At 43.7% G+C, this 23030-nt stretch overlaps 1 protein-coding gene across 2 annotated transcripts in view; it reads right to left on the minus strand.

Moving 5' to 3' along the window:
- LOC123026272 (cytochrome c oxidase assembly protein COX16 homolog, mitochondrial) overlaps positions 1–13517 on the minus strand; it is a 55436-nt gene extending 41919 nt beyond the window's left edge. For both annotated transcript variants that reach the window (XM_044435696.1, XM_044435697.1), the window contains exon 1: positions 13405–13517. In XM_044435696.1, coding sequence (XP_044291631.1) covers positions 13405–13455 — 51 coding nt within the window. In that variant the 5' untranslated portion in view covers positions 13456–13517. The remainder of the gene's footprint in view (positions 1–13404) is intronic.
- Positions 13518–23030: the final 9513 nt, after the last annotated feature.

Here is a 23030-nt window from a genome sequence, read left to right on the forward strand (position 1 = left end):
CACTGACCTCGAGTCAGACATCCTGAAATGTGAAGTCAAGTGGGCCTTAGGAAGTCTGAGCAACAACAAAGCTAGTGGAGGAGACAGTATTCCAGCTGAGCTATTCAAAATCCTAAAAGACAATGCAGTAAAAGTGCTACACTCAATATGCCAGCGAATTTGGAAAACTCATCAGTGGCCATGGGATTGGAAGAGGTCAGTTTACATTCCGATCCCAAAGAAGGGCAATGCCAAAGAATGTTCAAACTACCGCACCATTGCACTCATTTCACATGCTAGCAAAGTTATGTTCAAAATCCTACAAGCTAGGCTCCAGCAGTATGTGGACCGAAAACTACCAGAAGTACAAGCAGGGATTCAAAGAGGCAGAGAAACTAGAGATCAAATTGCCAACATATGCTGGATCATGGAGAAAGCTAGGGAGTTCCAGAAAAACATCTACTGCTGCTTCATTGAATATGCTAAAGCCTTTGTGTGGATCACAACAATTTGTGGCAAGTTCTTAAAGAGATGGAACTACCAGACCATCTTATTTGTCTTTTGAGAAACCTGTATGCAGGTCAAGAAGCAACAGTGAGAACTGGACACGGAACCACTGATTGGCTCAAAATTGAGAAAGGAGTTTGGCAAGGCTGTATACTGTCGCCCTGCCTATTTAACTTATATGCAGAGCACATCATGAGAAAGGCGGGGCTAGATGAATCACCAGTTGGAATTAAGATTGCTGGGAGAAATATGAACAACCTCAGATATGCAGATAATACCACTCTAATGGCAGAAAGTGAAGAGAAACTAAAGAGCCTCTTGATGCTGGTGAAGGAGGATAGTGCAAGAATTGGCTTGAAACTGAACATCAAGAAAACTAAGATCATGGCATCTGGTCCTATCACTTCCTGGCAAACAGATGGGGAAGAGATGAAGGTAGTGACACATTTTATCTTCCTGGGCTCCAAGATCACCACAGATGGGGACTGCAGCCAAGAAATTAAAAGATCCTTGCTCTTTGGGAGGAAAACTATGGCAAATCTAGACAGCATACTAAAAAACAGAGACATCACCCTGCCAACAAAAGTGTGTATAGTCAAGGCCATGGTTTTCCCAGTTCCAATGTATGGCTGTGAAAGCTGGACCATAAGGAAGACTGAGCACCCAAGAATTGAGGCCTTTGAATTGTGATGCTGGAGAAGACTCCTGCGAGTCCCTTGGACTACAAGGAGATCAAACCAGTTAGTCCTAGAGGAGATCAACCCTGACTGCTCTTTAGATGGCCAGATACTGAAGATGAAACTCAAAAACTTTGGCCACCTAATGAGAAGGAAGGACTCACTGGAGAAGACCCTAATGCTGGGAACGATTGATGGCAAAAGAAGAAGGGGATGGCAGAGAATGAGGTGGCTTTATGGTGTCACTGAAGCAGTCAGCGGGAGCTTATGTGGACACCGGGGGATGATGGAGGACAGGAAGGCCTGGAGGAATGTTGTCCATGGGGTTGCAATGGGTCGGGCATGACTTTGCAAATAATATAATGTAACATAGAACTTATTGTCTGCATACTTCACACAGAGAACCTATTTGCAAATGGCCCCAGAGAAAAGGGGGAAAATCCCTTTTGTGAGTTCACTAGTAACAATGAATGTATCAATTGCAAATACACTACTTGGCAAGCCTGGCAATTTTAAAACTGCAATTAAAAATTTCCAAGGGATTGTCCCTAGCAATTACAAGAGTGAATGTAACCTTCACACTGTCATCCATCTTCAGCGGAGAGATGAAAACAACAGACATTCCTTACCTGTCTGCAAAGGACTCCATATGGAACAAAGTAGCCCAATTACTAGAACCAAGGTGGACAAGTGTGAAGAATTTGCTAAAAACAAATTTTCAGTGTGGAAATGGATGTGGATCGACATATAACTCTATGGGAAGGGAACAGTAAAACAACAACAAAAGGAAGCTCTCGTAGGCAGATTAGAAAGCATCTTTCGTAATGGGTGAGGGAGTAGAGAAAAGGCATTTTGCAGAAGCCAGTCTTAACAAGAAAGCAGCCCATATGTTCCATAGTGCAAGCATGAGCAAAAATGGCTTCTTCAACCAGACTGTTGTCATTTTGCATTACATACACTGCTTGCCCAGGTCATATAACAAGGGAATTATCCAAGTTACAGCTGTTTAAAGAACAACTCTGTTGAGGTTTTTAACTTCTTGTTAAAAGCAAGGCACTTCTCCCAAAGCAAGGTACATTCCATTTTACAGGATACACTCTGAGTTAAAAGGTGTAGCTATTTTGGCATTATTTCTTCAGTTGTTTCCACATGATGTAAAGAAAGCACCAAACACTCCCATACAGGGCAAGAATTTTTTTCTTTTACTATACAGTATTCCATGGTGTAAGAAACACTGACTGGGAAAAAAAAGTTTTAAAATATGGGGCCCAACATCCATCTATTAAATGCTGCAGCTTTTTCCTTTACTTGGGCAATGACTTTCTTGATCAGTTAAGTGGACTACAGGGTAAAAGATCAAATGGTGGTCAAACTCCAAAGCAAGAATGCTTTGTGATTAAAAAAAAAGGGAGGGGAGAGGGGCAAAGGTGAAAAAGAATGAGGTGACAAAAGCAACAGCTACAAGCCCTGCTGAACCACAGACGGCATCACTTGGTTCCTAGAGTGATGGAACAACACTCAAAGGCTGAGAAAGTCTTAGTAATCTTAGAAGTGGCTTCCTATTTACGGCTGTTTTCTATTAAAATTGGGAATAGCTTGTAAACATCACTATTGGTGTGCCACATTTTTTCCGTGGCAAGTGCATATAGACCAGGGGTCTCAAACGCGTGGCCCGCGGGCCAATTGCCGGGACTGGCGGGGCACAGGGGAGGGGCCCTGCGGCCTTCAAAGTGCCGGCAGCGCCCGGGCCGGCATCCGGATGAGCGGCCCACCACCACCGTGGTGGTGGAATACTTGATGCGGCCCAGCCTCACCCAGACTCTACTTCCAGCAGCCCCCAGGTAAGTTGAGTTTGAGACCCCTGATATAGACTGTTTTCCTCAAGTAACTGCCTCAGAACTATGGAATAACTTTTTCATGGGGTCTTCCCTGGCAAGGCATAATGCATGACTTGATTGTGGATGAGGGGGCCAACCTGTCATGTCTCATCCATGACTTGATTGTGGATGAGGGGGCCGACCTGGCTTGCATAACAGAGACCTGGGCGGGAGAGGGAGGGGATGTTGCCCTCTCCCAATTGTGCCCACCCGGGTATCTGGTTCAACACTGTTCATGCCCAGAAGGAAGGGGAGGGGGAATCGCGTTGGTTTACCGAGCCTCCATCTCTCTCACAGGTCTTCCGGTCCCTTCGAGACCAGGGCTGGAGTGCCTCTACTTGGTGTTGGGCGAACGAGACATATTGGGGATTCTGTTGGTGTACCGTGCACCCTTCTGCCCAGCAGTCTCCCTATCTGAGCTGACAGAGACCGTCTCGGACCTGGTGTTGAGGACCCCCAGGATGTTGGTCCTGGGGGACTTCAATCTCCATGCCGAGTCTGGACTGACTGGGGCGGCTCAGGACTTCATGGCCTCTATGACGGCCATGGGCCTGTCTCAACACGTCATCGGCCCGACCCATGAATGTGGACATACTCTGGACCTGGTATTCACGACGGGGCAGGAAGAGGATGACCTGAGGGTGAGGAACTTATGTTTGACTCCCCTGTCATGGTCAGATCACCTCCTGGTGAGGTTTGTGCTCGAGAGCGGCCTCTCCCTCTATAAGAGTGCGGACCCGATTGTATGGGCCCGCCCCCGGAGACGGATGGATCCGGATGGATTCCTGAAGGCCCTGGGGGAGTTTCTGGCTGACAAGACTAGTGCTCCTGTCGAGGCTCTGGTCGAACTGTGGAACGGAGAGATGACCAGGGCTGTGGACACGATCGCTCCCAAGCGTCCTCTCCCACCGGGCAGAGTCCGCTCTTCCCCTTGGTATACACCTGAATTGCGGGCGATGAAGCTGGTTGGGAGACAACTAGAGCATAGGTGGAGGAAATCACGGGATGAATCTGACCGAACACACTTGAGAGCCCACTATCGGGCCTATGCTGTGGCGGTGAAGACGGCGAAAAAGAAGTTTTTTTCCGCTTCCATTGCCTCGTCACAATGCCATCTGGCGGAGCTTTTTCGAGTGGTACAAGGCCTGGTTCGCCCGGGTCCTAAGGAAGATCCGATGCCACCCTCAAAGGCCCGCTGTGACGACTTTGCCAGGCATTTCAGGGAGAAAATTGCTCAGATTCGTCACGAGCTGTACTCCACTAATGAATCAGAGGTCTCTGGGGAGACGCCAACGCTACCGTCTGGTCCAAAATTATTGGAGGAATTTCAATTATTGCGGCCCAATGATGTGGACAAGGTGCTTGGACGAGTACGTCCCACCACTTGCCTATTGGATCCTTGCCCATCTTGGTTAATAAATAACTCCAAGCACGGGATTGGGACCTGGACCTTGGAAGTGGTTAACGCTTCTCTGAGGGAGGGTCGAGTGCCTGCCCCTTTAAAGGAGGCGGTAATACGACCGGTCCTGAAGAAAGCGTCACTGGATCCAGAGATGGCCACTAACTATAGACCTGTGGCCAACATCCCGTTTCTGGGCAAGGTGCTGGAGCGAGTGGTGGCGGGACAACTCCAAGCACTCTTGGATGAAACTGATTATCTGGATCCTTTTCAGTCCGGCTTCAGACCCAGGTACAGTACTGAATCTGCCTTGGTCGCCCTGTACGATGACCTGTGCAGGGAGAAGGACAGGGGGAGTGCATCCCTGTTGGTTCTTCTGGACCTCTCGGTGGCTTTCGATACCATCGACCATGGTATCCTTCTGGATAGGCTAGCGGGATTGGGGGTCGGAGGCACTGCTTTGCAGTGGTTCCGCTCCTATCTCAACGGTCGATTCCAGAAGGTAGTGCTGGGGGACCATGTCTCTACGTCATGGCAGCTATGCCATGGAGTACCACAGGGCTCCATTCTATCCCCTCTGCTATTTAACATCTATATGAAACCGCTGGGAGAGGTCATCAGGAGGTGTGGGCTGCGGAATCATCAATACGCTGATGATACCCAGCTCTACCTCTCGTTTTCCACTAATCCAGGTGAGGCAGTGGCTGTGCTGAACCGGTGCTTGGCCGAGGTAATGGAATGGATGAGGGCCAATAAACTGAAACTCAACCCAGACAAGACGGAGGTCCTGTTGGTTGGCGGATCGGGCTTCGGAGAGGGTGGATTCGACCTGGTCCTGAATGGTGCAACACTCCCTCTTAGGGATAAGGTCCGCAGCTTAGGAGTACTCCTCAACCCGGAGATTTCTTTGGAAGCTCAGGTGACAGCGGTGGCGAGGAGCGCCTTCCTTCAGCTTCAGCTGATTAATCAGCTGCGCCCCTACCTGGAGTTCGACTGCCTGGCGACGGTGACACATGGGCTGGTAACTTCCCGCCTAGACTTCTGTAACGCGCTTTACGTGGGGCTTCCCCTGAAGACGGTCCGAACACTTCAATTGGTGCAAAATAGAGCTGCCAGGTTGCTGATGGGGACGGGGCGTTATGCTCACATGACTCCAGTCCTCCGTCAGCTTCACTGGCTTCCCATTGAAGCCCGGGCCCAATTCAAGGTGTTGATTATGACATATAAAGCCCTAAACGGCTTGGGTTCTGGCTACCTGAACGAGCGCTTACGTCCGTATATGCCCGACCGCCCTTTGAGATCTGCGGGAGAGTCCCTTCTCCGGGAACCCTCCATGAAAGAAATTAGGAGAGTAAGTACTCGGAAGAGGGCTTTCTCTGCGGTGGCGCCCAACCTATGGAATTCACTCCCCAAAGAGGTCCGCCTGGCACCGTCGTTACTGGTTTTTTGGCACCAGGTAAAGACCTTTTTATTTAAACATAAATTGTTTATGTTTAATTTTTTTATTAATTTTAATTTAATAAAATATGTTTTATTTAATTGTTAAAACATATGATCTGGCCAGGGCAACTTCTTCTTCCTTCTCTTTTCTCCTCCTATATTATTTATTTACTTATTTTATACTGATAATTTTAATTTTATATTATTATGTTTGTAACTCAGTGTATTTTTTGTATTTTTGTATTTAATGGTAATTTATTATGTTCTATTGTATTTCAATGTATTCTATTGTGTTGTAAGCCGCCCCGAGGCTTCAGCAAGGGGCAGCATAGAAATGTTATAATAATAATAATAATAATAATAATAATAATAATAATAATAATAATTCTTTCAGTTTGAGATAGTTTCTGGCTAAATCAATTACTTCAAATTATTTATCAAAGCATTTCTTATTTTACTGTTTGCTGATTCTCAGTATCTTGACAATCTACTTGAATTCAGTCTTGAATCATTCTTCCAACACCAACTGTGCAATTGTTTGGCTACTAGACAGCAACTGGAGGTCATAAGATTGTTCAGAGTCCCAGCTTCAGCCCTGGAAACTTGTTCAGACATCAGAGCCAGGATGCCAAGCTTGGAGTACATCCCGTACCCCCACCTCAGCTGACATGAAAGGAACTGTCTTCTCCAAGGGCACAAAGATAACAACAAAGAAGGGGTTTAACAGGTGCTGCTAAGATATGAGGTATCCTGGTGGCACCTCAGCCTGCTTCCCTTTCACTCTGAAATGCCAGAGCTAGACAGCCAAAATTGGTTACTGAGCTGTTTCACAGATGGGATAGGTGAGGCAATCTTTGCCTCTGCACTCCTCCTGCCTTGCATAGGATGCCAGTAATCCTCAGAGTTTCAAGGGTTACAGACATCCTGAATGGTTGGTGCCCTAAAGGGCAACATGAATAATATGACACTTGCCATTTTATCCATTGCCCTACTACAAATGTCATTAGTAATGACAAAAAACAAACATCAAACAAGAAACAAAGGACCTGGAAAATACAGATTAAAATTAGGTTTGCAAAGATCTATTCATAACTGCAACAGGTAAAGGGCTTGTCAGTAATAAAGGCTGTATTTATTTTTTCATAGAGGAATCAGTGAAGACATTCACTTCTAAAGGACTAGTAATATTGCTGCAGCAAGAACTGCTGAGGCTGGAGGCAACACTTATAAAGATGTCCTGTGGATTGTCCCAAATTCAGAATTTTCTTTTCCTTACAGAAGTGAACAGCTTCCATTAATTTCAATAGAAAAAGATGAAGCAGAAGTGTATAAACATCCTCCAAATGGCAGGATGAAATACATACCAGAAGTACTGCCCGGCCAGGCAGAACCCAGAAACTTGCTTTTATAGATAAATTAAGGTTCCTACACTTGCCTTCTATTTGTCCTAAAGGGACTCTTTTAAATGTCCTTTGAGTTCAGTGTTCTAAATATGCAATGCTCAGTAAAGGGTCTTATGGCAGTTAACTGCAGCATGGCCAAAGAGGCATACTCTCTCAGTACAGTGGGCAAGGGTCACATGGGGAATGAATCACTGACAGCTGCAACCGTTTTCAGAAATATGAATTCAACACAGGAATTTCAGCCACTATGCTTCAGAAAGTGGAGCAGTATCTACTACACTTGAGAGCCAGGTGTACAACCAATCTGATGCAAAAAGGGAAGTAGCAGCACTTTGTCCTTTGAAATCAGCTTTAGAACAATACAGACAAATAAGAGCAAGGTAATGTGAAAATTGATGCAAACAGCACAGCCTCCTGGGAGACATGTAAGAAATATCCATGAGGTCATGGGAGTCCACCCCAACATCCAGCCAGATGTTACCATGCTGGTGCTCCAGGACTTTACACCCTGGAGCACACAAGCTGTTAAACAGCGTTCAGTGCCAACTTATATCACTCTCCTAGGTTCATGATGGTTTATGTTAGGCACTGATATGATAACACACATTGCCAAGTTCATATACAGAAAAACCAGATTGGCAAATTCCACCAAAGAACTACTGAAAATAGTTTGTTTTACTGTGTTGGTTATTCTAGCCCTTCTAAAAACTCAGATCCCTCATAATCCAATGCCTTCTCTGGTCTGAGGATTAATTTTGTTTTCATATTTCTTGTCTTCCTAATTATGAAATATAAGGAATAATTCTGACAGGTTAAAAGTTTAAAAATCATTAAAATATGGAAAAGAAAACTATAACTTCTTTTCCCTATCTCATAAGTTAGCTTTCAACTTGTAATTTATGACCCACAACTTGGTTACATCTGTGGTACATTGACCATTTATCTTTCCCTTTTTTTAAAAGAGAAGGAAGTTAACAATAAAATAAAGAGTTCTACAAGCTCACTGCTAGTCACTAAAACTGAGAACCAAATGAAAACAAGCCTTCAGGTTAAAAACATAGGGCAATTGCTTATACTGCCACTGTGCTCCCACTGTTCCTTTTGTGCCAGCTTGCACAATTTTGATTTTGCTGTTCCAAAGGTCACCTTAAAAACAAGCAGAAAAACTAGTTTTCCCTTCTATGAACAACAGTCAGTTCCATTGCCGAAATGCGGCTCTCTGCTTATTCTGAATTGCACATGAGCACACCAGGATACCCTAAGTCAGGGGTGTCCAAACTTTTTGCAAGGAGGGCCAGATTTGGTGAGGTGCAAATGTGTGGGGGCCCACCATTCAGTTCGACATTCTTTGAACCATTAACATTAAATGCAAATGAACTATTTTATGAAAGACTAAACAAATAACTTAACTGCACTAATGTGAAGGGTGATACTGAGATCTCGACTGCATTATATAGGCCAGGTGTGGCTCAAAAACAGTGGTTTTGATGCGCAAGATGTCACGCAGGTGAAAGTCACTTAGTCTTGTCCTCACGCGGTTCTTGTTAATGTTCATAACCGAGAATGTCTTCTCACACAAGTATGTCGAACCAAACAAGCTCAGCATTTTCTTAGCAAATGTTCGAATCTCTTGGAACCTGTCTTTATCCAGCTGGCGGTAAAAGTTGACAAGAGGGAGCTGTTGGTGCCAACTGCGACACTCGGCATCACACTACAGCTCAGTGAGCTCCAGCTGCAGGTGGTCTGGAGCATCATCAGGGTCCACAGAGAAAGATGAAAAAAGCATTGTCTCCTTTTCAATAGCTGCAAAATCCTGAAAGCGCTGTTGAAACTCCTCAGCCAGAGATGTGATGTCTGCTTCATACCTCCTTATTTGCGCACTCGTATTGTTCTGTGGAAAACTGGTCATTATTTCCTGCAGTGATGGGAAATGTGTGGTACTGGGCTACATTTGTGACAGGTGCCTTTGGAAAAGTAGCAGCTTGGTCCCAAAGGCTTTGATATGTGAATACAGTTGGCTTACCACTGCATTTTGCCCCTGAAGGCTCGTGTTCAGCACGTTCAGATGTCGTGTTATGTCAACTAAAAATCCAAAATCAGCCAGCCAAACAGGACCAGATAGCTCTGGCATCGGTTGTCCCTTTTTTGCCAAGAATTGTCCAATTTCCTCCCTAAGAGAGTAGAAGCGCTGCAGTGCAGACCCCCGACTGAACCATCTTACCTTGTTGTGATACACAACATCTCCGTATTCAGCCTGGATGTCGAGTAGAAACTGTTGAAACTGGCGGTGGTACAGGGCTTTGGAGCAAATATAATTAATAGCCTTCATCACTGGTTTCATAACATGATCATATTTCAGATGTTTGGCACAGAGAAAGTGTTGGTGAATAATATGGTAGAGTTTTATAACTTTGCCTCCTTCTTTGCTGACTTTGTTACAGACTAGGGTTGATAATCCACTTCGCTTGCCAGCCATGGCAGGTGCATCATCTGTAATAATCCCAGTGACTTTATTCCACGGTAGTTTCATGTCATCTATGGCGGAACAAACAGAAACAAATAAATCTGTTCCTCTTGTTTGGTCCTTAAGGCTCTGGAGGTCAAGTAGCTTTTCACTCACATTCATGTCATTGTCCACTCCTCTCAAAAAAATCAATAACTGAGCGGTGTCAGATGCATCCATGCTTTCGTCGCAGGCTAATGAAAAAAAGTCAAACTCCACTCCTTTTGCCTCTGTCTCTTAATATCAGATGAAATGTCTTCAATTCTCCATACCACAGTGTTACGAGCCAGGCAAACATTGGCAAACTCTTGTTTCTTCTCAGGACCAATTTTCTCCACCATTTTCATCATGCAGTCTTTAATAAATTCAACCTCAGTAAAAGGTCTGCAGTGCTTGGCAATCAGCGTTGCCACCTTGTAGCTCACCTTTGTGGCATTTTCATTTGACTCATGGGCTCTTGTGAAAAAGCGCTGCTGTGCCATTAAAGCAGCTTCCAGTTCCTTCAATTTTTCGCTGCGTCCGTTCCCAGTTAGCTTGTTGTAGTTAGCATGTTTCGTCTGGTAGTGCCTCTTGATACTACAGCCACAGTCTCTTGGCAAATTAGGCAGACACAGTTGTTTTGTATTTCAGTGAAAAAATACTCCAATTTCCACTTGTCCTGGAAGCGGCAGCCCTCGCTGTCAACTTTCCTTTTTTTAGTTACAGTCGCCATTTTAGAAATGGGCACACAAGCCTTGTGTCACAAGGGTCATGCGGCGAGAGTGCTGACTCAGGTCTACTGCCATCTTCTGGTGAAATATAACCACCAGCCTTGAAGGAGCAGGAGGCAGCAGGGGACAGCAATTGGCCCCCGGGCCGGACTTTGGACATACCTGCCCTAAGTAGTCCTCTGACCATATTCAACATGACAAATATTTGGCTGCTGTTGTGTAAGCTATAAGAAAAGGTTGCAACAACTGATATTGTCTTGGAAAAGACAAGAGACAAAAAGACAAAGGCATGATCGAGGGGAGGCGGCAGGCACAAGTAAAATCAACAACCAAGAAATGCCAGGCATAGAGACAAGGTGGTTTGGAAACTTCAATTAGTCCAGAATAGGGCAGTGAGACTGCTGCAAAGGACTGGCAGGTATGACTGGCACTCCTCTATCACCTTCTCTGGTTACTAATTGAAGCCCAGGCCCAATTCAAGGTGATAACACTTGTGTTTAAAGCCCTAAATGGCTTGGGCCCAGGGTATTGAAAGGAGCACCTCTTCCCATATGAACCTACCTGGCCCCTTAGATCATCATCAGAGGTCCTTCTGAAAGAGGATCCACCTCAGGAAATAAGGAGGATGGCTACAACAAGAAGTGCCTTCTCAGGATTGACACCCTGACTTTGGAATCAGCTCTCTAGAGAAGTTAGCCTAGTACCCTCTTTGTAATGTTTTTGGTGCCAGGAAAAGACCTCTTAATTTTCCTGGTATTTTAACTGTTAGAATAATTTTAATAATTTTAAAATTAACATCTGATTATAAACTGTGGCTATGCCTTTTATGTTAATGTGGTTTCTGTAAAGTGTAGCACTGGTGTGGTTTTATTTGTTTTAGATACTAAGCTTTAATATTGTTAACGTTTTATTATAGTTCTATTGTATATTTTTATTTGTAACCTGCCCCAGGAACCTTATGGCTAATGGGGCAGGATAAAAATCAAATGAACGAACAAACAAACAAACAAATAAGAAGAAATGGGCAGTTCAGTGGAAGAGTACATGGCTTGCACGCAGAAGGTTCCCAGCTGAATTCTTAGCACCTCCAGGTAGGGCTGGAGAAACTCCTGCCTGAAATTTTGGATAGCTACTGCCAGCCAGGGTTGACAGTGCTGGGTTAGGTGAATCAAAGATTTAACTCAGTATAAGGCAGTCTCCTGTATCCCTCTAGTGGCATCTCCATGCTCAGGGGCTTTAACTTGAGCACCAGTTCTCCCATACTTGGTTGGATTTCTCCAGTGTCAAGAAATTAGGGACAGGGTACCACAGAATCAGAGGAACTATGCTCCTCCAAGGTTCAAGAGAAAGTGGAAAAACATCCAGCTGACTCCGTAAAAACCTGTAACTTATAATCCTCCCATATTTTCTAGCTGCTTTCAGAAATTAGTGACAGGAAAGACATTAGGTTGGAATGACATTAAATAAGAAGCAGAGAACAGAAGCTAGAGGCTTGTCTGTGACTAATATATTGCAATCTCTGCTCTAACTAAACGCTGCAACCTCTGATCTTAAGATATGATAGTTGTTGCTCTTAGTGGCAAGGGTTGTTTATGAGAGAAAACAGGATGAAGAATTTTGGAAAAGCATTGTGCACTTAGCTATGCTTTTTCTGGTTTGCGACAAGCATAAATTTCTGGCAGATAGTCAACTGGGTACAAACTCTTGAAACTCTCTCTTGAAGTCTGACACACTAATAGAGCTAAAGATTATTATTATTATTTTTACCTCTGAGAGTACCTGTTTTTCCCCCATCTTTTCTCTTACTGTCCCCTCCAAAAAAAAAAAAAAAAAACCCTTTGAGAAAAGACAGAATAGCCATGTGAAGTCTAAATTGGTAGCATGATGAGTTCTCTATTTAAGACACAACCAGGTATGTAGCATTTTTCCCCCGGGATTTTCACTCTAGTTCTGCCTCCCCGTCCTATGGTTTACTGGTTGAAAAGTCAGTACTGTGCATTGCTATAGCCATCAGATCCAGAGGCCCCCAGGTTGGGGGAGGCTGTAGTGGGCTAGCACTACTTCATAAGCAATTTTTCAGGTTATGGCTAGCTTATCAACCATTTCCCCTTATTAGAAAAATTGACAAAATGTCATTATTGCAATTTTTTTCTCAAAACAATTAAAATGCAATCCTATAGTCAGAAAACAGGTCTATATTTCTCCCAGCATGCCCAGGAAGCCATCGTATAACAAACTAACCCTTAGCTGACAGCAACTGGTCATTTCTGTGCAAAATATGAATGAGAGGTGTGCAACTTCCCTCCAGCCACGAAGACGCAATCTTACGTATATTCAGAGAGAAGAAAGGTATTTCCATTCCAAGCATGCCTTAGCCAGTATGCTTGGTTGGGGCATGCTGGGAGTTATAGGGCTCTTTCCCTATCTATGCATGTATAGGATTGCACCCTCGCAAAAACAATACAGAAAGCAATTATTAATATAACGGAAAGAAAACCGATTAAATCCCATATTGCTTATCATTAAAAAAAAAAAAAAACCCAAAACGGCTCCTCAAAGAAATTACGACCAGCTTTCAGCTACCCGTCACAACGTCTCTTATCAACTAAGAAAAATACTAATAAGGCCTCAATTTTCCCTCCAGCTCCTAACAGTCCTTCCTTCCCCATCGGTCCGAAGGCGCGTGCGTCGGGAGTGGGGGTGATGAGAAATCGGTTATTTTAACGAGACTCCGGGGCGCGCAGCCCCGTTGGGACCAGCGGGCGGGGGGAGGGGGGGAGGCTGCCCGTGCGCCTCTCTTCACGCCAACACCGTCCCCTGGCGGCCAGCCTGACACGCTACAGCCGGCGAAAACACTAGCCAATAAAGCCTCCCTAGAGCCGTGTAGTTCCACCGCTGCCGTCGCTTACCATCATTGGGATTCCATATTGCAGCGTCTTGTTCTTCCGCAGCGCTCGCATGACAAACTCTGTCTAGGGCTTCACTTTATCAGACCTAACCTTACGCGGTTGCTTCACCACTTCCGCGGTTCGACACACATCCATGTCCCCCTGGATTCCGTAGCCAGAAGCGACATGGTTCCGCCGTGCGAAGTGGCGGCGCAGGCCAAAATAAGCATTCCCCGAAGTGACCTGCAACGTGAGTGCTGTGAATGCTTCGTCAAATAGAGGCCCGGCTGCTAAAACCAATGGAAGCCTGACAGGATTCCTGAACCTTTGAGAGTTGGCTGGCCCAAACCGCGCGGGCACAGCTTCCCTCAGCGGAGGGCTGCCCGATTAAAGGGCAAAGAATGTGCAGTCGCTGTCGCAAGGGCGCTTACCGTGGCTGGTTTTGCAGCTTGATCCATCCTGGGAAAACATTTCCTAGGTGCAATCCTATGCATGACGACTCCGAAGTGATATAAATTTCTGATGCCCTGCTTTCAACTCTTTGTAATATTGCTGAGGCCTCCCTCAATCCAAAAAGTACCCCTCAAGTTGTACAGAAATTCAACATTTTTATGTGTGTGAGTGTAAAACTAGTGTAACAGAAATCGTTCAGCTGAATCAGCTTCCTTACTTGTGAAAATTCTGAGAAGACAATTGTTGGCACCTAACTTTCTGCTTAAGAGAAGTGTGGAATGTGGCCTACTTTCTGTAACAATGCGCAGAAGGTACCAGTGTATGGATAAGGATACAGAACAATTGCTCTTAGAAGTATAAAAACGTTTGATTGTTAATAGCTGGTGCTGCTTTCTTATGAAGTAGGAGTGGGCTGCTCTGTATTATTGGTTGTATGCTTCAATAAGGAGCTTTTGGGTTTTTAAGATCCTGCTGGTAGTTTGTTGTCTCCTATGGTTAGATAAATGAGCCTTTAGGTTAGTCAAGGTTCGAGTTCCTGACAGAAGGAAGTCCCACTTAGTTCAGTGGGGTTTACTCCAGGCTACTCGTCTAGAGAACTGTAGCCTCCATATTCTAATATATCTATTTCTATCTTGCAGACCTATAAAAGCATGCATTATACTTTTTCTGCTCTCTGTACAGTTCCCCATTCAGCTCAGTAGTCCACCAACACAGGCAAACCACCACAGCAAGAACACACAACCTTTTGCAGGTTGCTGTACATCACTGGTGCCAGCCAAGGAGCAGAGCAAGGAAGAATTGACGATTCTTAAATGCTGCCAAACAGGCCTGATAATTGTTAAGTGTGTTTCTACATCAGTTTTCTTCCCAAGCACTGAAGGTGGTTTACAGTTTCCAAATACCAAATCAAGTGTTACCCACCGACCCCCAAACTTACATTACGAAACAAAACTCCAAACTATAGTTCTCTCAGCCGGTTGGTGGTCCCATCTGGAGCTGATGGATTGAGTTCCCTGCCCTGGACTTCAGAGTGCATCATTGTGGATGACTGGGTGTGGGTTTCCAGATTCAAGGGTATGGTTTGCAGGCTGATTTAAATCTTAGTGCAAGAGTGAGCAACTTCCATAGGTCAGGAAGGCCTACCTGAACACCAGTGTGAGCTGCACTCCTGCTGCCACACTGCCAAATAGCCACCTACATTTGCAAGTGTGCGCTTTTAAAATAATGCTTCCCACCTACAACCCACCACTCACACAAACACCAGATTTCACCCATGAGTGCATGAGGGAAACACAGAAAAAACAGGAGGACTCATGAAGCCCACAGACTACAGCTTGCTTACTCCCGCCTAGTGCTGCTACTTTTTTTTCCTCAGTGTTTGAAACTGGGTGGTAGATTATGTTTTGTATTAAAAGAAAAAAAAAACTACAAATAAGCTTGGTAGCAGTGACATAGCTTTTAGAAATGAATAAACATTGTGCTAAATGGGGGCTATGTGCACAAATTCAATTCTTAGAAAAGTGTTGTTTATTTTAGGTAGATTTGATCTGATTGACTAAAGCTAGACACATCTCCCCTCCCACTTCTGTCATATGACTTTTTCAAATACTTCACCTTAGCGACTAGATGTGACCATTGTCCTGGTGTTTCTCCACTAGATGGCACATTCTTTATATGGGATGTTAGCACAATCCCTTTTCTTGTTACTGTATTGCTTGCATAAAATTAAGCATTATTAAGTGCTTATCTTCTGTATTACACATAATTCTTCACTAAACAGAGTCATGTGATTCTCTTATATTGCTCTCAAACCACTATAGATTGTTGAACGTACTTTAGAGAACAGACCTGCAATGGATCATATAAAGACTGGGCTATTTACTCTTTGGCCAACAATATCATTCATAAATTAGGGTGATGCCTTGGATATAGAATGGGTCCCATGCAAACAACTGTTGTCTTAGATATGGTCCTTACTTTTTTGAGGTACACATTTGGAAAACAGAGTTTCCTAGGATTTTTCAATACCAGGGTGCTAGCCATGGTTCATGTGAAGAAAAATCTGTAGCCAAAGAGCTTCAGCTATTGGGTGAAATGGAAATGCAATAAATGAAATTAAATAAGTCAGAATTTAAGTTTCTGAGCATGTGCAAAGTTTTTTCACTTGTCCTTAATTAGCTGGAGCTTCTTCCCTTGCATCAAGGATAAATAGTTTCTGGGTTTAAAAACAAATAAACCATAGCAACACAAACCTTGAAAATCAGGGTGCTACCTGCTTGCATCCATTTTTTTCAAGTATGTGATTGATTGTTTGATTGTATTTCCATACCACCCAACAACCAAAGCTCTCTGGGTAGTTTATAAGAATTAAACACCCAACATAAAGATTGCAACATAAACATTTTAAAACAGCATAAAGCTAAACCTGAGTAAAATCCAGCAGGTGTAGAAAGATCTAAAAATATATAAAGCCAGTTCACACAATAGAGCAAGCTCACTGTGGGTTACTTATGAGCTGTGGTGTGAGCTGTGCCGTTTTGAATAGGCAGCTCTTGATAGGGATTGCAGCGTGACATGCAAACATGGCCATTGAGGATTATGTGAGTGGTGTTTACCCTGATAGCCCCATTCACACAACATATCACAACCCCATTATGAAATGCATATAGAAGACGGCAGCTGACATGTTGGTTAAATAACCAACTCTGAGCCTGGAGTGTCTTGTGAACAAGATCGACAGCATACTTAAAAGCAATGCCAAGGAACTGAAAAGCTTTAGTGAGATGAAGAAAAGGTCCTCACCTGGTGCCAAAAGACCATCAGGTGAGCCTCTCTGCAGAGGGCATTCCATAACCACTAATGTAAAGGCCACCTTAGCAGCTCCCCCCGCCTCACCTCATGGGCAGGGGCACACCAAAGAAGAGCCGCTGAAGATGGTCTCAGGGGCCAGGCAGGTACATATGAGAAGACATGATCCTTCATTAGCTGCATCCTGAGATCAAAGCAGGATGATGTTGCTCCCAATACTGCCTCCATCTGATCCTGCATAGTATAAAGCCAGTAGCAATTAGCCACAGTAGGTTGGTTGCTGTGCAAACAAGCCATTGTGCACCCAAAGGATAATTCGACTCACCCTGGGATAGTCTCTTCCTTGGTTCTCCAGCCAGTCTTCCCGCCATGAGCATGTGCTGTTTTTTGGTTTGATGCAGCTTTTTCTCTTAAACTATCCCCTTTTGGGAATTGTGAAATAGGATAGGCACTTCACCCCTTTGTAGTGGGATCTTCATGGCTTTGAATAATCCCTTAGAGGCCAATGCCCCCAACTTTGTCACTAATTCCCAAGACTTTAGGTGCTCACCCCTTTTTTGCTGATAGTTGTTTCAGTCAAATGTCAGAAATTTGGGAGGGGGGAATGTCTGCTTTGAAAGCAGAGATTTAGGCAGACATAGACAGAGAAGGATACAAATTACATATGTGTACTGTGTACTTCCTCTTCTAGTGACAGATTTTATTTTCCTGGGCTCCAAGATCACCGCAGACGGGGACTGCAGCCAAGAAATTAAAAGATGCTTGCTCCTGGGGAGGAAAGCTATGGCAAATCTAGACAGCAGAGACTAAAAAGCAGAGACATCACGCTGCTAACAAAAGTGCGTATAGTCAAGGCCATGATTTTCCCAGTTGCAATGTATGGCTGTGAAAGTTGGACCATAAGGAAGGCTGAGCGCCAAAGGACTGAGGCCTTTGAATTGTGGTGCTGGAGGAGACTCCTGCGAGTCCCTTGGACCGCAAGGCGATCAAACCGGGCAGTCCTAGAGGAGGTTAACCCTGACTGCTCTTTAGAAGGCCAGATCCTGAAGATGAAACTCAAATACTTTGGCCACCTAATGAGAAGGAAGGACTCCCTAGAGAAGAGCCTAATGCTGGGAACAATTGATGGCAAAAGAAGAAGGGGACGGCAGAGAATGAGGTGGCTGGATGGAGTTACTGAAGCAGTCGGTGTGAGCTTAAGTGGACTCTGGGGGATGGTGGGGGACAGGAAGGCCTGGAGGAATGTTGTCCATGGGGTCGCGATGGGTCAGACACGACTTCGCGACTAACAACAACAACAACTCCTGTTCAATCTGAACTATTTTGCCCTGCCTACATCCCTTCTTCCAAAAAATGGGGGAAAACACTACTTCTGACAGCCGTCAAATGCAAGTGAAAAGGAAGGTGCTTTTTTTCTACTTACCTGAGCACCGCTTGTCTCAGGAATGGGTGGAAAATTTGGGAGCTCTAGAACTGAAGGAGAAGGGACACTCAAAACCCTGAGGATCTTGCTGTGCAAGGAAAAAAGAAATGCATACTGCCTTTTGTGAGATGCATGCTGCTGCCTTGGATAGCTGTCACATCAAAGTGGCCCCATTTGAATTTTTTCTGGGTCAATGTCCAGCACCGATACCTGCTGCACTTTGACAACAGGTACAGAACAATACTCTGGTGAGGCTTTCCCTTTTCAGACCCATGGAACTAAGCACCTCCACAGTTATATAAATCTGATTAAAATAATGATTTTAACATTATGAAAAATATGTGCACATTTGAAGTGCATTTAAAAAAAAGAGATGACCAACCAGTTAAAGCCTCTCTAATGGGTCACTTGGGCACCTTGAAGGGTCTGCCACTAGTAGCAGCATGGGTGAGCTTGCTGAGGGTTTTGTTGCCAGTCTTGCTAAGCACCTCATTCACCCCTTCCCTCCACCCACAGTGAGATCCGTCATCTGGCTTCTGATGACACAACAACCCATCATGGGTTGAGAAACCCCAAGAACAAGCCATGGGTTTTCAAGATGACTTGTTGGAATAAAACAAGCCACCCTGTGGGAAGGGGTCTGGGTTTCAGTGGCACAATTATCCAGGGTGGCTCACCATACTATGTATTGTCATGTCATGTGAACCAAGTCAATGTGAAGTTGCCAGTGTCATGGAAAAGCACTAAGAAAGAAAGCGAAAAGGGACTGTGGAGCAGGTCAAGGCCATGGAAGGACTGTAATGTCCTTTTGACTCTGAAAGATGCTATTTTCAGACTGCTTTCTAGCACTTTTAAAATTCTTTTGATGTAACCACTAGTTTTTTATGCACTCTGTCTGCAGGAACTAAATGCTGGGGACAAAAGAAGCAGGTAGTGTATCATGCCCTGCTAATTAGTGGTCTCATTCTGCTGTTAAAGTCATATGTTCTTAAGAAGTCCACGAACCACGTTAAATAGATTACAATAACAGATAAAACTATTTGACTTTTAAACATTGTATTTTTATTCAATAGAAAAATATACAAAATGCCTCTGAACTATAAGCATCATGTTAATTCTTAAAATTAAATGTAGTCAAATGCTAAATCCAGATCTGATCAGATATCAACAAAGGATTTAATAGTAAATATAAATAATTATATTACATATATAATATACTCATATTTTACACAGGCATATGCCAAACCCAACTGGTGTGTTTGGAACTATTCCTATTTCCCTACCTCATTAAAATTAGGAAACTTGCTGTGGATAAACCCCACATAATAATTCCTTCTTGTTAGGAATTTTTGCAGGGTTAACCTAAAATAATGTTATGGCTATTGAGGAGGTGGCCTTTTCCTCTAGCCTTTTAATTTAATAAAGAACATGCCTCAGGGGACACTAATGGCTCTAAGATGCTTTCTCAGTTCCTTCTGATGGCTGCTAAGTCCTATCTATTAATGAGACTGCGAAGAGGGGAAACCCAATGTTTGCTTCTCTCTCTTTCTCTCTCTCTCTCTCTGTGTAGCTAGAGAGAATGATTTAGTGTGTATAAAAGAGAAAAAAGTCTGATTTTCTTAGCTGGCTGGTGATGAAGGGGCTATGAGTATACTATTCAGTTCTGCGGGATTTGAGGCTAGGTGGGTTCTCCCTTATGTTCAGCTAATGCATTTTTCAATAACATATATTACAAAGCCCCTATCACTCATATCCAGCTAAGATCATTTGCTCGCCTCATCAGATTTCTTGCTGGATCAGGAACTCCAGGTATAAATTGGCTTCTGAATGCTCACCTTGATTGTGGATTATATTTACCTGCATAGCATTCACTGCTTTCTGCAGAACATCCATTCTTAGATTCTCTTTCCTCAAATGATAAGACAGTGCTAAAGATGCAGGAGCTTTGTGCCGTTTTTAAAGTGCCTGGATATTCCACATGGGAATGGCGCAGTGAGGAAATGCTTCTCCTTTACAGAACATTTTTTTTAAAAGAAGGATGAAGAGCAAACTGTAAAAAAATCACATATGGTGGTGGCAGGTGAATTTGTATTTCTTATCGCAAAAAGCTCACAGAGATGGTTTAATCTACACTCGTGACAATCTTCCAGTAAGTGTCCACACAGTGTTAACTATCATGGCAAGGCAAGCCATTTGCTTGGGCAAGGTTGAATCATGTTTTCCTGCTTATTAGATACTGCCCGCTGATAGCTGGCAAATGCTATTTGCTTGCAATAGAAGCACTGCCTTGCCAAATAACCTAAATATAATACAACTCTTTTGTTGTTGGTGTTGTTGTTGTTGTTGTTACACATGATCTGTGTAGAAGGGGTGGGCAGCACATAGACTGAGGGCTACATGTGCTCTCTATCCCCCATATGGCCCTCCATATGGCCTATGTTTTTAATGAGGAAAAAAAATAAAGCCATGGTTTGCTGATAAAATTCAGCAATAAACAAGCTGTTTTTGTCTGATTTAAGCTTCTGTAGTGGTTGCTGAAAAATTTCTTTACTGCTGCACATTGTTTGTGTCGTGGCAATGGGAGTTTGGCCCAAAGATGGTCAGTGGGAGATTTGATTTATCTCCTGGAATATCCAAAGTTTCCCACTCCTTCCAGTTTTAGGACTGCTAAAACAAGCTACTGGAAGAAACACAGGGCAGAACTGTGGCTGGTGGATCATTCTCCAACTTGTTCACTCTCTGTCTGTCCATGTGTGTGTACGTGTGTTTAAGCTAAATTTCAAAGATTGCCTTGTAACAGTTTTTGAGATCAAGCAATTTAAAAACTGACAAAAACAAAACCATCCATCCATGACAGCTTAAAAAATTAAAAAATAACACAGTTCAACACAGGAACCAGCAACAACTGATAAAGACAACACAGGGTAAAACAGCAGATAAAAGCCATTGCACTTTTTAAAACCAAACCTGTTGTTAAGAAAATTTGAAAGGTCTGGGAGCTGACCTCTTGGGAATTTTCATTAATATCTGTGATGTAGTTCTAGAGATGACTGTGCTTTATCTCCTCAGAAATTTTGAAACAGCTGTAAGTGGTCAAGCACTAGTACTTTGATTAGTTGCATTCATCCAAGGAGCAAATATAGAAATAACGTTTTAGCCAGAATGGAACTAAGCAGCTCAGAATCAACCTTGTGGTATTTTGTTAACTCCTAGTTAAGAGCTCGGCTGCATTGCACCAAGAGCAACCTCTTCAAACAATTTGTACATCCCTTGATCTGGATTTTGGCTGCAATCTCATCCCATTGTACTCAGTGGGTTTAATAAAAAGCAACATGCACAGGCTGCATATCATATTTTATCTAGGTGATAAAAAGGGAATATGTGTGCCTGGAGCCAAAGAAGCAAAGAGGTTATTACAAGTGCAATACCGAATTTCCTCCTCTAAAGCTTTTTGAAGGACAAATCCATTCATGAAGCAATGAACTATCTATGCTTCCTTCCACACTAGCTATTAGCTTGGGATAAGCATAATTCATTCCCTCAGTTTTTACAGAGAATCTGGACAATATAATTGCCAACCTGTTGATTCCTGTGTATCACCCATCTTGTCCTCCTTTCTCTTTTAAGACCAGAGTTGTGGTGAATTGTTTTAGTGTAACTATGCAATTTCAAAGCGAACCTCTCCACTCTGGACTGGCATATTATATCTGCTACTCTCGGGCTTACTATCCCTTTAATTGTCTTCCTTGTTTCCCCTGTTTTAACTGATATCCATTTTTTCAGCTTCTGCCACTTCATTTAGTTCCTTCCTTTTCACTTTCTCTGTTCTCAGATTGGTCCTTAATGAACCAGTTCCTCTTCCCTATGAAGGGATCATGGGCGCACGTTAATCGTTGCTATTCTCTTTGAAGCCAGAGCAATTACTCATTGCTGTTTCCCCCTTTATTGTTTTACAATTGCACTTGCACAATTACATGTTCAGAAATGTTTGATGGGCACAAGCCCAGATCTCTTTTAAAAATACTGCAATCTGGGTGAGGACATCTTTGTACAGGGGGAGATGGGTGGTGTCTTTGGCAGTGTGCCTCCTCAGCCACTGCAGATTCTATTCTGAGCTTTGCAGAAGCTATTCGAGGTAATGAACTTCAACCACAAAACAGGTTTAGAACCATGGATAGGCTAAAAAGCTGAAAATGATAGCAGCAATGGATGAGGAACCCCACTGATGTAGGGGTCACCGGCCTCTCCTACTTGGGAGGTAGAAAATCTAATAGAGAAACCAGTTTTTAAAGAAATGGAAATGTGACAGTTTTGTGATAGTTTTTGAATGATTTCTTGCTATGATCACATCCATATCCATAACCCAGTCAGTACCAGCTGCAAACCCAGGGCAAGGTTTCCCTCATGCTCTACCATTTCTCACTCACTTAACTAGTCCTCTCCCTCTCCCTCCACCCAGTCCTTCTCTGTACCCAGGCTGACAAGCGACCACAACCCTGAAAATGATGAGTATTACTGTGCAGAAAAAGTCCATGTAGAAATATAGTTGTAGCAGGCATGCTATTGTGTTGTGTCAAGTGACAAGATCATAATCCCTGTAGTGCTGTTTCGTAAACAACAAAAAAGTTTCCTTCCTGGGCTGGCTAGCTCAGCCTTTCCCAGTCTGGTATCTTCCAGAGGTTTCGGGAAATTGGGAAAATGTGTCTGTGCTCAGTAAAGTGAATGGTAGGAAGAGTGAGCCTGACACTGCAGCCAAATGGAAGTTCAGCAGGGCTTATGCTTCAGTAAATATGCATTGGATTTGCTCAGAGTATGGATACATTCGACCCAGTACTGGTGGACTATTCTGATTAGCACCTGTTGTCTAAAATATCAAGAAAGGATCTTTTTCATGTATGTCACCTGGTTCTCTTTAAAGGAGGTATGGACAGTTTGTTCTCCAGACAGTTTGGCCTGTAAGTTC

Source organism: Varanus komodoensis, unplaced genomic scaffold (genome assembly GCF_004798865.1).
Source record: "Varanus komodoensis strain SLA01 unplaced genomic scaffold, ASM479886v1 scaffold3, whole genome shotgun sequence".
Classification (NCBI taxonomy): Eukaryota; Metazoa; Chordata; class Lepidosauria; order Squamata; family Varanidae; genus Varanus; species Varanus komodoensis.